At 39.4% G+C, this 14534-nt stretch overlaps 1 protein-coding gene across 4 annotated transcripts in view; it reads left to right on the plus strand.

Annotated features, from left to right (window-relative positions):
- The window catches only part of MICU2 (mitochondrial calcium uptake 2), a 136052-nt gene extending 122462 nt beyond the window's left edge, over window positions 1–13590 (plus strand). For all 4 annotated transcript variants that reach the window (XM_064717407.1, XM_064717426.1, XM_064717416.1 and 1 more), the window contains 4 exons: window positions 3996–4167; window positions 4452–4560; window positions 7661–7818; window positions 8103–13590. In XM_064717407.1, the coding sequence (XP_064573477.1) occupies window positions 3996–4167; window positions 4452–4560; window positions 7661–7818; window positions 8103–8207 (544 nt within the window). In that variant the 3' untranslated portion in view covers window positions 8208–13590. The remainder of the gene's footprint in view (window positions 1–3995; window positions 4168–4451; window positions 4561–7660; window positions 7819–8102) is intronic.
- The last annotated feature ends 944 nt before the right edge of the window (window positions 13591–14534 follow it).

A 14534-nucleotide genomic window follows, 5' to 3' on the forward strand; every position in this document is an offset into this window, starting at 1 on the left:
TTTCGTGTGAGCTTAGCAAAAGAGTAGTGTGGTTAGTTTCTATAGAACACTTAAAAATGAAAGTGAGTTTTTTGGTTTGGAAATGCTAAGGACAGTAAATCAAAGAGGGTTTTGCTTGCAATTCTGAAAATTTTGGTATTGATTAACTGTCTTAATGCTTGCAAGTCTGAATTTACAAGCATAGATCTAAATGTTTTCTAAAGGTTACCTTTATTAGATTTTCTGTATTCTGGTTTGAAAGTCAGATTGCAAAAAGGCAAGCTGCAGCTGGTTTGCCACAGTCTTCTGGTGCAGAGAGGGTTATCAATTCTTCAAAAAGATTTTGGTGTCCAAAGAGGAGCCAAAGCACGGTGCAAATGCTGTGTTGGTATATCCACCACAATTTTTGTTGTTAGATTCCTTCCTATAAATCAGTGTGACAGGACCTGGTCAGTTCCTGTATTAAGAGTTTTGAAGCTCTGCACAGACAGCTCAGGTCAAGAGGTGGAAAAAAAACTTTCCCCAATATTTCCTTTACTGTTTCAATCTCCTTCTTTGTGTGCCATGAAGAATTCTCCACTTGGAGGGGGTTATAGCTGCATTCCTGAGATCTCCCCTCTTTTATTACATTTTCACTACTATTTGTGGTGGGTTAGCACTATTAAAGCTGAGTTGCCAAAAGCCTTGGGAGACTCCCTCTTTCTATACTAGAGCCCATTACAAAATGAGGGATAAATCCTGATAAGGTTTCTGGATGCTGTTGTAACATGATAACGAATTTGGCCATTGGCCTTCAACGTGGGTGTTTTAGAGAGTGTGAATAAAGTGGGCTGTCTTAAAGAAAGTGCTCTCTATCCCTGGCCTTTTCCCCTCTTATAAATTTATGGTTTACCTCTCCTTTTTGTTACTTGGAAACTTAGAACTTTCTTTCATTTTCAACCTACTATAGCATAAGAGTATTCCCAGTGTAATAATTTTTTAATTGTAGAGCGTATCTACAATCAGAATCCTTTTCCTGTACTTGAATTCTGACTTCCTACCAAGTCCCCAGCCAAGATCCCACTGAGTTTGAGAGAGCAGGAATTTTATTCCTGTGCTTGTTTTTCCTAGTATCTGAATACATTTTGAGGACTTCACAGCTGAAACACATTGCACTGTGATCCAGAAGATACAAAAGCAAGTATCCCTAGTGGTGTCTTGACATTTATGTATCAAGTTTTACTTCCTAACCAGAAAGTTATTTTTAATAACTTTTGATAACTTTTACTTTTAAAAAGCCTCATTAGGATTTTTAACTCTCACATCTGGGAATAAGAGTGACCTAGAATGCTGATGCGATGATTCACAGTATTTTAATTTTTGTAATATGGGAAACTATCGCATGAATTTTAAATTGCACATTTCAGCTACTGCTCCAAGTAGGATTTGATATGGCAGGAAATCTTCCCACTCTGGCTTGCCAGGAGCAAGCCTACAAGTTGAAATGAACTTCAATTAGAAGAGGGTGCAGAAGCAAGAACACACTGAAAATGCCACAGCCAAACCCTTCACTTTCTACTCTGGCTTTGCCGCCCCTTTCAGCAGGCTGATGTGTGCTGCTTGGTGGGCTCCTTCCTCATCATGTTGGAATGATTTATCTGCCTTATTGGGTATGACTAGAATGCAGATCACCATGGCTTGTCTGCTTAAGGAAATACAATATTCAGAAAAGATGGAAGAATCTGTTTCTGTGTCATTGCCTGTGGCTAGCAACCAGTAAAGCAAATGACTGAGAGCTTTCTCCCCAAGATAAATAGCTCAATTCTCAAGACCTTAAGTCTGTTGCAAAATATGTCCTTTCATAGATAAAAATCCAAGAAAATAAAACAGATGTTGTCTCATTTCTCTGCATCCAAATTTTAGGCATATTTCTGTGAGTGACCTCATTTTCAACAACTTCTCCTTCTCCAGACCAGACGTTACATGAGTTAGAAACTACAGTCAAAGAAATTGTTCTGCACGGTCTTGGCTGTGCCTTCCAGCCCACACATCCCAAATAGCATCTCCTCCTTGCCTGTGATGACCGCTCGCAAAATGCAGCCCAGTGGCCCTACTCAGTCTCTGCTGGGCTGACTCCATGCTTGGTCTACATGCCAGATCCATGCTGTTCTCTCCCTCTGCACCTTGACCTCCCTGCCCAAGACCTGGGGAAACTGTTGGAGGCCGTGGGTGCAGCAGGGCTGCTTGTGCCAAGGCTGATCTCCCTGGCACATGCTGGCTGTGATGCTGGCCAGAGGCAGCAGTCTCCTTGTGAGTTGCAAAGACAGGAGCTGGGCCTGAAAACAGAGGAGTGCTTTGCAAGCTGAGCAAGGCAGTTCTTGCCACTCTGCAAGACAAAGGGCTGCCCAGTCACACTGGTTGCATTACCTGGTCCTTTGGTCTTTCCTCCACTTCTGAGAGGGAGAGCTGGGGGAATTGAAAGTGTGTCAGTCCTTAAGGTGGACTGCGGAGGAACATCTTAGTGTTTGGCTATACTGTAGAATCCCCTTTACTAGACCAGAAAAAGGCACATATGAAATGTGACAGCATTTTGTACCCCTCCTCCGTATTACCCTAACTCAGCCCCAGCCTAAAACTTAAATTCACCTCATTATCAGGTTTTCATTTACCTGCATGTCCTGAGCTGTGAAGCATTTGTTGGTCCTTTATTTGCATGTGCAGCTCTACCTGTTAGAGGGGAAAATACAAGAGAGAGCTTATGCTTCAAGAGCAGTCTTTAGCTAACCCCTTATAGACTTCACAGAGCTTCAAGCTACTAATTGTCCAAGTGATCTCATTAAAGAGCTAAAGATAGCTGTGTGGATTCAAATGCTGTAATTTCCAGGGAAAGAATTCAAACCCAGTGAGGCCAGGCAAACACGGATGAGCAAATGAACCTCTGCTGATATTGGCTGTGCAGACCCTTAGCTGTCCTCTTCTCCAATTAATTGCTTTGTCCTAATATAGGAGTATTTCATTCCCTCTTGTCAATAATTTCTGCAACTCAATAAAGAAGGGTTCTTTAGCAATGTGAAGGGGATTCTGGCAAGCGCCACTGGTTTTAGCCTTTATTTTAAAATCACCTCTTGTTTGTGGATTGCCCCATTTGTGAAGTGGAAAATATCGAATGGATCACACTGTATTGTCTGTGTTAACTTTTACAAAATTAATACTAGCCATATAGACCAAACTGAAAAAACTTGAAGCTACAACTCAAAATTACAGCTCTGTACCTTCAGGTTATTATTTGCTTCTTGTAATACCTTTTTCTTTCTTTCCCAAAAGGTTTTCTTTCCTAAAACCTTTGATGTTGACTCTTTCCTTTTTCAGACAGCTCTCTTACCTTCCCAAGGCCCTGCAACATTTTCTGTGCTCTTCTTAACTCTGTACAAGTCAATTGTAATCCTCTCTGATCTGTCCTCTAGTGAGCACAGAACTGATTCACCAAACCTCTGTATGTAGTTATAATCTTTGATACTTAGAGTCATCTTCTCCTACAGCAATGAATTCAAGTTTCCTCTTTCACCTTTGTGATTATTACTGCCTCATCTTTTTAGGCACTATGCAATCTTGTCATTTCTCTCTTTTTAATATGAAACCTCATAAATCATGTGTCAGACCTTCAGTTCCCAAGTCCTTTTTCATTCATTCATTCATTCATTCATTATGCTGCTGCCTTACCCATTTTTTAATCTCCTTATCTGCGCATTTTTAAACGCGAGTGAAACCGAGATGTCCAATGCGTGCCTGAGTTCTGCTGGCAGCAGCCGCCTGTGCAGGCCGAGAGCGCGTCCTGCTGGTGTCCTTGCGGAAATGCGGCCCTGGAAACATCCGCGAGCGCGGGGGGAATTAAACCTGTGGGGTTTATTTGTTTTAAGCAACAATGTCGACAGTGTCTCTGGCTCAGAGCTGGTGTCTGTGGCACTTGGTAGCTAAGGTAGTAGTGGTGATACGGGAATGGAAGTATCAAGTGGTGGATAATATCTGTTTACACTTAGATTCATGGAAAATCTTCAAACAGAAGTCCAAGAAATGGAATTCATCAAGTTTTCAAAGGGTTTGAACGTCATGAGAAAAGAAGACTTTGCGGCATGGTTGCTGTACTTCACTGATGAGGAAAACAATGAAATTTACTGGCAGAATGTGAAAGACCGAATCGAAGCAGGAGAGGTTGGTACCCAAAGTATACTTTGTTTTCCTTCCTCCTTTCTGTGCACAGGTTTTCATTTGAATGTGGGTATCTAATGAGATAACCAGTTGCCAAATGAAGTATTGCAGCCCTTGAATTGTATACAAGTAAGAGCAATGATAATTGTCCAGCTGAGAAATACAAATATCAATAATGAGTAGGCAGTCACATCTAAGCACTAAGTCCCACAAGATTTAATGACATAGAATAATTGGGATTTGAATGTATATTCATTATATATAATCTGAATTCTTTGATACTCTAGAACATCAGTTTGGAAGAATTCAAGACTTTCTGCAAGTTTACAAATAATCTGGAAGACTTTTCCATCGCCATGCAGATGTTTACTGTAGCCAATCGTCCTGTTAAGCGGGGTAAGTGCTATACATCTTTCATGTGCATTTTTTTAAAGGAAAAAAATCATTTTAATTACGAAAAAATGTAAATTATTATCCCAAAGTACCACAGTGAAATCCAAAAATATTATACTGCTCGTATTTGGACTTAGTTCTATTTCATTAAAAAATAATAATATAAAGTTTCCAAAATGTTTTCATTTCAAAGTTCTAATGTGCTGTCATATGTGGATTAATGACAGCAGACTAATAAATCATAAAATAGTTTGGGTTGGAAGGGACCTTTAAAGGTCATTTTTCCAAACCTTCTGCCATAGGCAGGGAACTTTGTCACTGGATTAGGTTGCTCAAATCTCCACCCAACCAGACCTTGAACTCTTTCAATGATGAGACAGCCACAACTTTTTAAGTTTCTTCCTTATGTCCAGTCTAAATCTATCCTTTTTCACTTTGAAAGCATTTTTTTTTCCTGTCACTACAGGCATTGGTAAAAACTCTCTTATAAGCTCCCTTGATATAGTGAAAGTCCACAGTAAAGTCTGCCCTGAGGTATCTCTTCTCCAGGCTGAACAACCCCAACTCTTCTTGGCCTTCTTGAAGAGGTGCTCCATCCCAAAAATTACTACATAATTTTTGTGGCCCTCCTCTGGACTCACTCCATGTTCTCCCTGTGCTCAGGAGGATGTGTTATGCAGTTATGTCTATTAGAAACAATGTCATAAAGTGGGGTTTAAAATAAAGATTTCAAGGAGAGTTGCTTCCTTCCCATATAGGAGAAAGAGGAGCAATGAATCAAAAGTTTTATGGACATACAAATGCTTTTTGTTTTAATCCTGAGGTTGTACTTAGTTGTTACTCTAGAAGGACAAGTCTCATAAGTTGTTTCAAAATAGCAACATTATTAAAAAGTTCCTAAGGAAATTTCAAGAGATATTAACATTCATTGAAATTAATATTTGATGGGCTCATGTGAAAAAAGATGAGAGATGTGAGAAGATGGAAAGAGAAATACATATTCTTGAAAGATATATGTTTGGATGGGATTTGAACCAAAGAAAACTGGGGGATTTGCAGCTTGTGACTTTCATTGCATTAGTCTGTTTTTGTGCTGACCCCCACTGTAATCAAAATCAGCCAGCTGCTGAGGTAACTCACAGATATTACGTGCCTGTATGTCTAATTCTCTCCTGAATCTGGCTGAGTTCTTTGTCTTGGTGTTTGCATGATAATGTGGACATTATCATGTGGATTCACACACATATGAACATTTATCTAAATATTAGACATTCTTTTAGTCCTTCCTTTTATTCTAGATTTCTTTTTCTTCTAAGTTCACAACTCTTCTGTCTAATAAGGTGGGCCTTCTTTGCTTGAAAATTCTTATGCCCCACTATTGTAGAAGATCTTCTTTTATTGAAGTTACATTCAAAGAAAGGATAGTGCCATGTCTGGATTTTAATTCAGCTTCAAAAATGAAACAGTTAACATCTTTTCAAAGACAAAATTAAGACTACTATAAACATCCCATGTTTTATGTCTTTTTCAAGTTGTGATATATCCTTTTACAGAAGGATTTTTAACTTAATTCTATTTAAACCAACTGTGAAATAGTCAACTACATTTATACAGGAATTGTTGAAAGAGACGAAGATAAGAGCTATGTCAGGAATGCTATTCCCTCTAGTAAGCCTCAGAAATAATCATATTTATAACACTATTTATAAACAGCACTTGTTTATGAGAGCAGAACCATGTTATTATTGCATTTATGACTTCATTGGACAACTTTCTGTAATAATCTACAGTACTGCTACACTTCATTAACTTCCAGTTCCTTTTTGAAATTCACACTTCCATGATGCCTTCAAAAATGCATCCAATTCATGTGTTGTGGCTGTGCTTGCTACAATAAACAATCCTTCCACTCTTACGAGCTGCTGTTTTGTGGCAGCCCCACACACTTCCTCATGTTCCTTGAGCCAAAACTCCAAATTCTGTGCACCACAGGACACAAAGAGGGGCTTGTGGGTGTTTCTATACTGCACATGGTGGTGTGAAGAGAGAAGGAAAAAGAGCTGAGGATGAAAGTACATCTCCAGAGAGTTATGGCAGTTTTTTCTGCCACAAATCCTCAGTAACTCAACAGCATTTAAGAGGAGCTAGCCAGCTTCTCTCAAAACCAGAACTGCAGATATATAAAGCCATGTACTGTAAGCAGTGCATTGACCATTTGATGGTCTGTGTTTCTGCAGAGTTGCTGAGGAGATTGTTAGTTGAGGTGGAGCATATAACCTACATTCTCTTAGAAGAGTTTTCATGTAGAATGAATTGTCATGAAGCTGGCTTGATATAGAATGGTAAGGTTTTTAATGAGAGGATAGCGAGGCAAACACCATTTGTATGAACAGGAAAGAGCCAAAAGTATGTAAATTTTCATCTATTTCTAGCAAAAATTATCACTTGTACTGTTGCTTGAGAAGCAGTGCCTTGCTAAAGCTTATGATAAAATGAATAGTGTTACAAAAGAAGAAGCATGTGGTATTTTCTGGATCCCCAGGACAAAGGAGGAATTGAGAATCTGACTCTATGTTCTTAGAAGGCTTATTTATTATTTTATGTTACTATATTAAAGAATGCTATACTAAAACTATACTAAAGAATAGAGAAAGGATACAGACAGAAGGCTTAACAAGATACTAATTAAAAACTCGTGACTGACTCCTCAGAGTCCAAGCATAGCTGGACAGTGGTTGGTCATTAAGTCAAAACAATTCGCATGAAACCAATCAAACAACTACCTGTTGCATAAACACTCTCCAACCACATTCCAAAGCAGCAAAACAGGGAGAAGCAATGAGATGATACTATTTTCCTTTTTCTCTGAGGCTTCTCAACTTCCCAGGAGAAATCCTGGCAAAGGGATTTTTCAGGAAATATGACAGTGACAGAAGAACACATGAACTGAGTCCTCCTAATAGTTTACTAGTTTACACATCCCAAGTTCTCCAGTTAGGATGCCCACAAGCCATTGTAAATTGGACAGAATCCTGCTATTTATAAGCTTTCTGTTTTCTTTGCAAGTTCAGTCACTTGTGATGTAATATTTTGTCTTTATTAGCTGAGTTCAAAAGAGCAGTGAAGGTGGCAACAGGACAGGATCTGTCAGATAATGTTTTGGATACCATCTTCAAGATTTTTGATCTAGATGGAGATGACTGCCTCAGCCACAGCGAGTTTCTTGGAGTCCTGAGGAACCGAATTCACCGAGGCTTGAGGGTAACAAGCTGACATAATTGTTTGTAAATACCACTGATGATTTCTACAACTCTCTTGTAAATGCTTGTAGAAATACAGGTAGGGTTAATGAATAGAAAAATAATATATATTTTAAACTGAGTAGTCCTTACTGGGATGAATCTGGGATGAGTGCTGCCACTAAGAATTTGTTATTACACATGTGAACTATGGAAGCAGCAGCACATTATACATTGTATTTACACAGTCTGGGAATAGGAGTCTTTTTTGTGTAAATGCTAAACACACTTTAACTTTATTAACAGGTACCACAGCAGCAAGGCATTCAAGGTTTCTGGAAGTGTGTGAAAAAAGAAAGCATTAAAGAAGTCAAAGAACTTTGGAAGCAAACTGGGAAAAGTCCTTTTTAAAGCAGTCCATTTTTCTTTTGCTTAAGTGGTTTTTCTTTAGGGGAGTTTGTCTGTCCTGTTTACATAATAACTAAATCAAAAATGCTCCTTTTTTTAGCTATAGTTAAAGTTTAATTAACCCAGACTCTAATGCAATAATTTTATAATCATTACAGTGCAATCAGTTTGGTTTACAGAACTGGTGTCGCTTTTGGCCTCCATACCAAAGTACTCTTGTTCTGGGGAATAGTGTTGTTTACTGCTCTGTGGAATCTGACCCTGCACTGTAGGATACAGGATGCACAGGATTGAATCATGGCCCCCGGCCAGGAACATCACGGCAGTATCATCTCCTGTTGAAGGAGTGAACATCATCTCAGCCACCCACACAGCAGCTCTCCTTCTCCAGCAAGGGTAGAGGTCCACAAGGCAAAATCACTTGCACAACAAATTTTAAACCAAGTTATCCTAAATCAAAAAGGAAAATTCACACCTTGTTATGGGGATCTGCTCATGTGCTGGTTCCTGATGCTTGATTCCACCAGTTCCTGTGTGGATGTATGGTTTGTCTGCCCTCATGGTGTTATTATTAAACTGGAAAAATACAAGACTGATGGGCTTGATGCAGGGTTTAAAAGTTGTACATTGATCAATGAGTGTGTATTGAGTGTCTCAGACCTCTTCCACATAGTATAAATGGGAAGAAAAAAATCCTCATTCTGTCAAACACAGTGGTAGCTACAATTTGACTCATTACTATTTTGCTTTAGTTGTATTGCAGAAGATGAATACGTAACAAATAGTTGTTTTATCTCACTAAATGTTGTGACAGGAAAACCTCAAGTATCTCAGGAAATCAAGGTTATAATAAGCCATTGTTGAGGTATGTCCAATAAAAAACCAAATACAAATGTTTATTACTCCAAATGCAAAGTTAGACCTAAGATCTTGAACACTAAAAAGAGGAACAAATCAAGACTAACACTTAGAAATTACAGATGAACTTTTTTTTGCAATAACATAAGGTGCACCTCTGTGTACACAGGTGTGCATGTTACATGTTTTGTCTTTCTTACAATCCCAGGAGCCAAAAGCCAGGTCCAGATCACTCTTCCTAGTTTGCCATATATATAGGAGATAGACTTGTCTGTAAAGCTGTCAAGGTTCTTCTTCTTTCCCACTCTCAGTTGTCTGACTTGTCTTGGCTGGAGTGAAAGCTTAGCCTTTCAGGATAGGTTTGTGGTAATAGAGTTAATAGACTCAAAACATGGACTAGGGAAATGTCTTAAAAAAATAACGAAGAAACCACTCAGTGAGGAACTATCCATCCGTTTGTTGCATTACATCAGCTGTGTTTGCTTCAAAGCTCAACATGTTGGTTGTCATTTCTTTGGGGTTTGTAAGAAGAGGGGCAATTTCCATGACAGGTAAGACATCAGGGCAGCTCTCACTTGGTGCAGGGACAGGAGAGAATGCATCGGGAAACGCTAAAGGTCCCTCCTAAGAAATACTGAGATTACTGAGAATGTGTTTGATGTGTCAGTAGCTATCATGTTTGTGCTGAGGACAAGCCCTCCTGCCTGAGCCTCGGCACAGTGGCTCCTAGGGAACACAGTGAGAGACCAGCAAAGCAGCTCTTCCCTCGTGGCCTCAGCTTGGAGCTTTAATCTAAAGTGTTAAAGAGAAAATGCTGGTAGTCCTGTCACGCACATGCACCCAGAAGAAGATCATGCCTGTGGGGATGTCCTGAGACTATCTGGAAGATCATGCACCAGTGACCATCAAGGATCCCTTTTTCCCCAGGAAAAAATCCAGATGAAGTAAATGCCTCAAACTGAGCTCATGCAGTGCTATGTGGGCAGCAGGATAGCGGGTGCTGGTTTTCTTTGTGTATTTGGAAATTGCTTGTTGCTTCTCATGGTGGGAGCAAAGGTGGGGCAGTGGGACTGGCACCACAGTACCACAGCCAGCTGCACTTCCCTGAATTATCCAAAAAATGACACTATTGAAGAAGAGCTGCCCTGGCACAGAAATGTGTATGTGTTCACCCAGTGTGCTTTGTGCCAGCTCTGGCTTTAATGCAAGGCTGCCTTTTATTTGTTGCTGTTAATATTTTGGCATATCATTTTTACTTTGGAGTGGAAATTATTCCCTAGCATTTTATTCTGTGTGAAGTTAATAGGCTTATGATGTTTTTTATTGCTTTTGTGGTTTCTTCTGTTTACTAATTACTTCCTTATTACAAGCTGTTTGGTTTTCTTTTGGAAAAATCGACTCATTTAGCTTTAGTGTATCTAGAAGTTTAATTTCTCAGCACTCATTTGTATCTGGGTTTGTGCAATCAGCAGTATCTGCTTTCAGGGATTTCAAGTTTTATTTTCTAGCAAAAGCTTTAATTTCAAGTTCAGAGGAAAAGCAAAGGGATATGCTTGGGTTTGATATGAATTTTGTGTCTATAGTAAAAAGAAAAAAAAGATTGATTGGAAATTAAAACAGACTTATGAATAATTTTCAGAAGTTATCCTGAAAGTGCAGCCAGGAAGGAACTCCTTTAAAGGCCAGGGATGACTTGTCCGCCAGGCTTGAAGAATCAGACTCTGCATTTAATTTGTAAGTTTGTTGTTATTTGTCAACTAAAATGGTTTGTAAAACAGTCTTAAGTAATTTCTCATTTTTAGTATCTTAGATTAAAAGAGATATTTATGTATTTAGATGCACCCTGTTTTTTAAGAAAGTCATTATAGTTTAAGTGTTTGATGTTTTAGTTCCTTTTAGTCACTGTATGATATTTGCAGCTTGCTGTGAGCATTACTTAACACATTTTAGTTAAGGCTTATGCCAGCTACCAGTCTAAATATATCAATTGTGATTTGTTTTAACATAAGGAACTCTTCCTCTGAACAGGAATGTATAGAAAAGCTAAATAAAATCAATTTTTTTTAATCTACCACATTGCATCTGAATTTTACATAGAACAAAAATTAATACATTGCACATTGCAAAAGTATCAAAAATTGATATATCAAAAGGATACACAAAAGCAAGTGCAGTCACCTACAGTAACTGCATTACAGAATTTTAGTTGTTGTATCCCCATAGTACTTCTTGCATTTCTTTGTTTGTTTACTTTAAGATAATGTCTAATAACTATTTATTCTTCATTTCCAAATGAAGCAATGGCAAAAATGGAGTGTGATATACTAGAAGTAATCGAAACTCATTGATTGTTTCTAGAAATTAATTCTGGTGTCTCAGTTTGTACAAGCCTCTTTCTAAAAGCAAAAGTCCCTTTGGGTTCAAACCAAGCTGGCAGGTTTTAACAAAACAGGCAACAATGAGGAGTACATGTTCTGCATAGCAGACAAACAACCAGGCCATGGACTGTGGTTTCATGGCACTTCACATGTTCAATGCATGTAACATAAAAAGGATCACTACCCAGTTAAGGGCAAGAATGGGAACAATCACATTGCTTAGAGGAAGTATAAATTTCAGGTATATTGACCATACTTGGACTGAAACATAGAAATGGATCAATAAGTGTACATCAAACTTTTAAATGAACTTTCTTCTCATGCTGGAGTTCTCACAGGAGAGGGCAAGCATGCCTCATACCTTCAGTTTTGTTTTTTCCTGTAAAACAATCACAGCTGGTTCTGGAAACTACTCCAATGCAGAAAAAAGCCTTCAGTCATTCTAAACAGAAAACACGTGTCCAAATGATGTTGTGGTCATTATTAGTGAGATCCAAGTTGCCCCAACAAACAGCTCCTGTAATGCAGTTGGTCACAGGGGGAGCATCAAGATGGCAGATGTAGACTCTTCTAGTGCCCAGCTGGCCACAGAAGCTCCTGCTGCAGAAGCTGAAGATGTCATCCAACAAGAAGCTGAAAGCCCTTTGCAGAACAGAAAACCTGAGAGACTTGAGCACGCACAAAATTAATCAGCAAACAAGTGTGTATCTCTTCACTCATTTATTTGAATGTTTCCCATTGGCTTTGTTTATTAAACAATTCCTAGCTGGCTCAATAATAAAAAAAATCATACAACATATGTGGAGACAGATTTCCCATTAGGCTGAAGTTGGCTTAGTTAATGATGTTTCCAGTTCATTAATTGGAGTGCCCTAGTGCAGAGCTCTGCTTGCTGTCCTGGGCTGCTGTTCCTGCACACCAGCATTGCAGGGAACCTGCTCAGCACTGCTCACACCTGCAGGGGCTCTGCCTCAGCATCTCATGCCCTGAGGAGTAAAAGACCATGGTTTTCCTCACCTGTGTGCCCATTGTGAGTTTAGATTGAATGCTAGGGAAAAAAAACTTCAGATAAAGGGTTGTCAAGCACTGGGGATAAGCTGTCCATGGAGGCAGTTGTGTCACCATCCCTGGAGGTGTTGAAAAGATGTGTAGATGTGGCACCTGGGGACATGGTTTGTGGGGTAGACATGGCAGTGCTGGATTAATGGCTGGACTTGGTGATCTTGGAAGTCTGTTTTAAATGAATCTGTTATTCACTTCTGCCTCTGGCAGAAGGCTGGCCTGCCTTTCCAGGCTGAGCGAGTGGTGGAAGTAACATGGGATGGCACCAGGCTGTGGGAAGAATGGACACAACACCTTGCAGAACACTGTTCATGACTGGGTTTGTGTTGGACAGATTTCAGACACACAGGTTTGAATAGATAGAAGGAGGAATATTCCATAGGTAATCCAGAGGAATGTGTGGGAGTTTTTCTCATGGGATTTCAGATGCAAGCTCACTGCTTTGAAACAGCCTTGGAGGGCCTGGCCTTTCTCCATGGACTGCAAAGGGAGCATAGAAGATGAGCCTCTCTGGACTAAGCCTGTACTTTGTGAATGCCACAAGCACTTTCCTGGAGAAAGGATGTTCTACCACATCGAGGCGTTCTGCCACAACACTGTGCCTCAAGTCCACTGCTCTAGGGAAAATTTCTCAGCTTTATTGTCAGCCCATGGAGCAACTGGCTCTAAACCACCCCAAAGAAAACCAATTGTTTTAATTTAAGACTTTCCAATAAAGTGTTCTAAAATTTTCTTCTTTATTCAGGATACAGATTTTTTGGTTTATATTATGTGGCCTCTTACTGTGGTTTTATCTACTTTGAAACTGATACTGTTGGAATGAGCAAACATTACTGAAAAAGTGGTGTACATCACTTAAATACTGCAGAGAAGGTAATTCTTAGACCAATGGCAAATGAGTCACAGGGTAGAAGATGACATTCATTGTTGAAAAGAAAGGATACCAAAATACAATGCTTTGCCATTAGAAAAGGAGACTAATGGTAAGTCCTGAAGTCAAAAGAAACAGAAGAGCTATTAGAATAAATTAAAAATTAAGCAAACATGAATATCATTGAACAAAAGGATGCTAGGTAAACAAGAACTGAATAAATATGGCTGAAAGTAGGTTTTTTAAAATGCTGTTTGATCAAAAATGGATCCTTACAATTTATAAATTTGATCCAGTGCAAAAAAGGGATAGTAATCCCTGGTAGTTGGTGTGAACAAGATTACATGATCTGTACTGGAATGTGAAGAGCAAACACTTTACATAATCTCTGTTGGGTTTATGTGTACATCAGGAATTCAAAGCCTTCAAAATTTTGATTTGTCTCATATTACAAGGAATAAATTAGATAAATTATGATTTTGCATCAGTCTTCATCTAAGAAGTTTGGTTGCTTCTGCCTTGGGATTGCATGCTCCTGGAGTTTAAGATGAGCTACTTAGAGAGGGAAAAAATACAGAAGCAAAATGGAGATGAAATTGTTGGAGATTATAACCTCTAAATAGTAAAGAGAGAAGTTCTGAGTAACAAGAATGTTTGCAGGGCCTTGCTCTGGGACCAACAAACATCTGGAGGACTGCAGCAGACCCTAACTGGTGCTGAGGCTGCAAAGAGAAATGTTTCACTTCTCTTACACATTTTTCAATGTGACTAAAGCAGGTGGGCAGCCAGAAGTGGAGGTGTGCTGTGAAAATGGACAGGAGATGCCTTTTGTTTTTCAATATTTGACAGTCATGGGATCCAGTGAGAGTGTGGTGAGCAGCTATTCCCACAACATGACATTCTGAGTTGCTCTACACCTTCCCAGAATCTGCTCTAGTGTCATTTCTTGTCCCTCCCCACAAATGAGGCAGCAAAGTTTGCACAAGCTGCACTGCAGCCATTTGAAGTCAAACAGGTTCAGCAATTCCTAGCAGAGCTTCCTTCCATCCTGCATGACTTCTATTCAAGGAGCTGATTTCTTCTCAAGAGGTCCTTGTAGAGACTTTCCAGGTGGCTTTCAGGAGTGGAAGATGATAGTTCCTGCCAGCTGTGCCAAGGGGT

This window comes from Zonotrichia leucophrys, chromosome 1, assembly GCF_028769735.1.
Source record: "Zonotrichia leucophrys gambelii isolate GWCS_2022_RI chromosome 1, RI_Zleu_2.0, whole genome shotgun sequence".
NCBI classification, from domain to species: Eukaryota; Metazoa; Chordata; class Aves; order Passeriformes; family Passerellidae; genus Zonotrichia; species Zonotrichia leucophrys.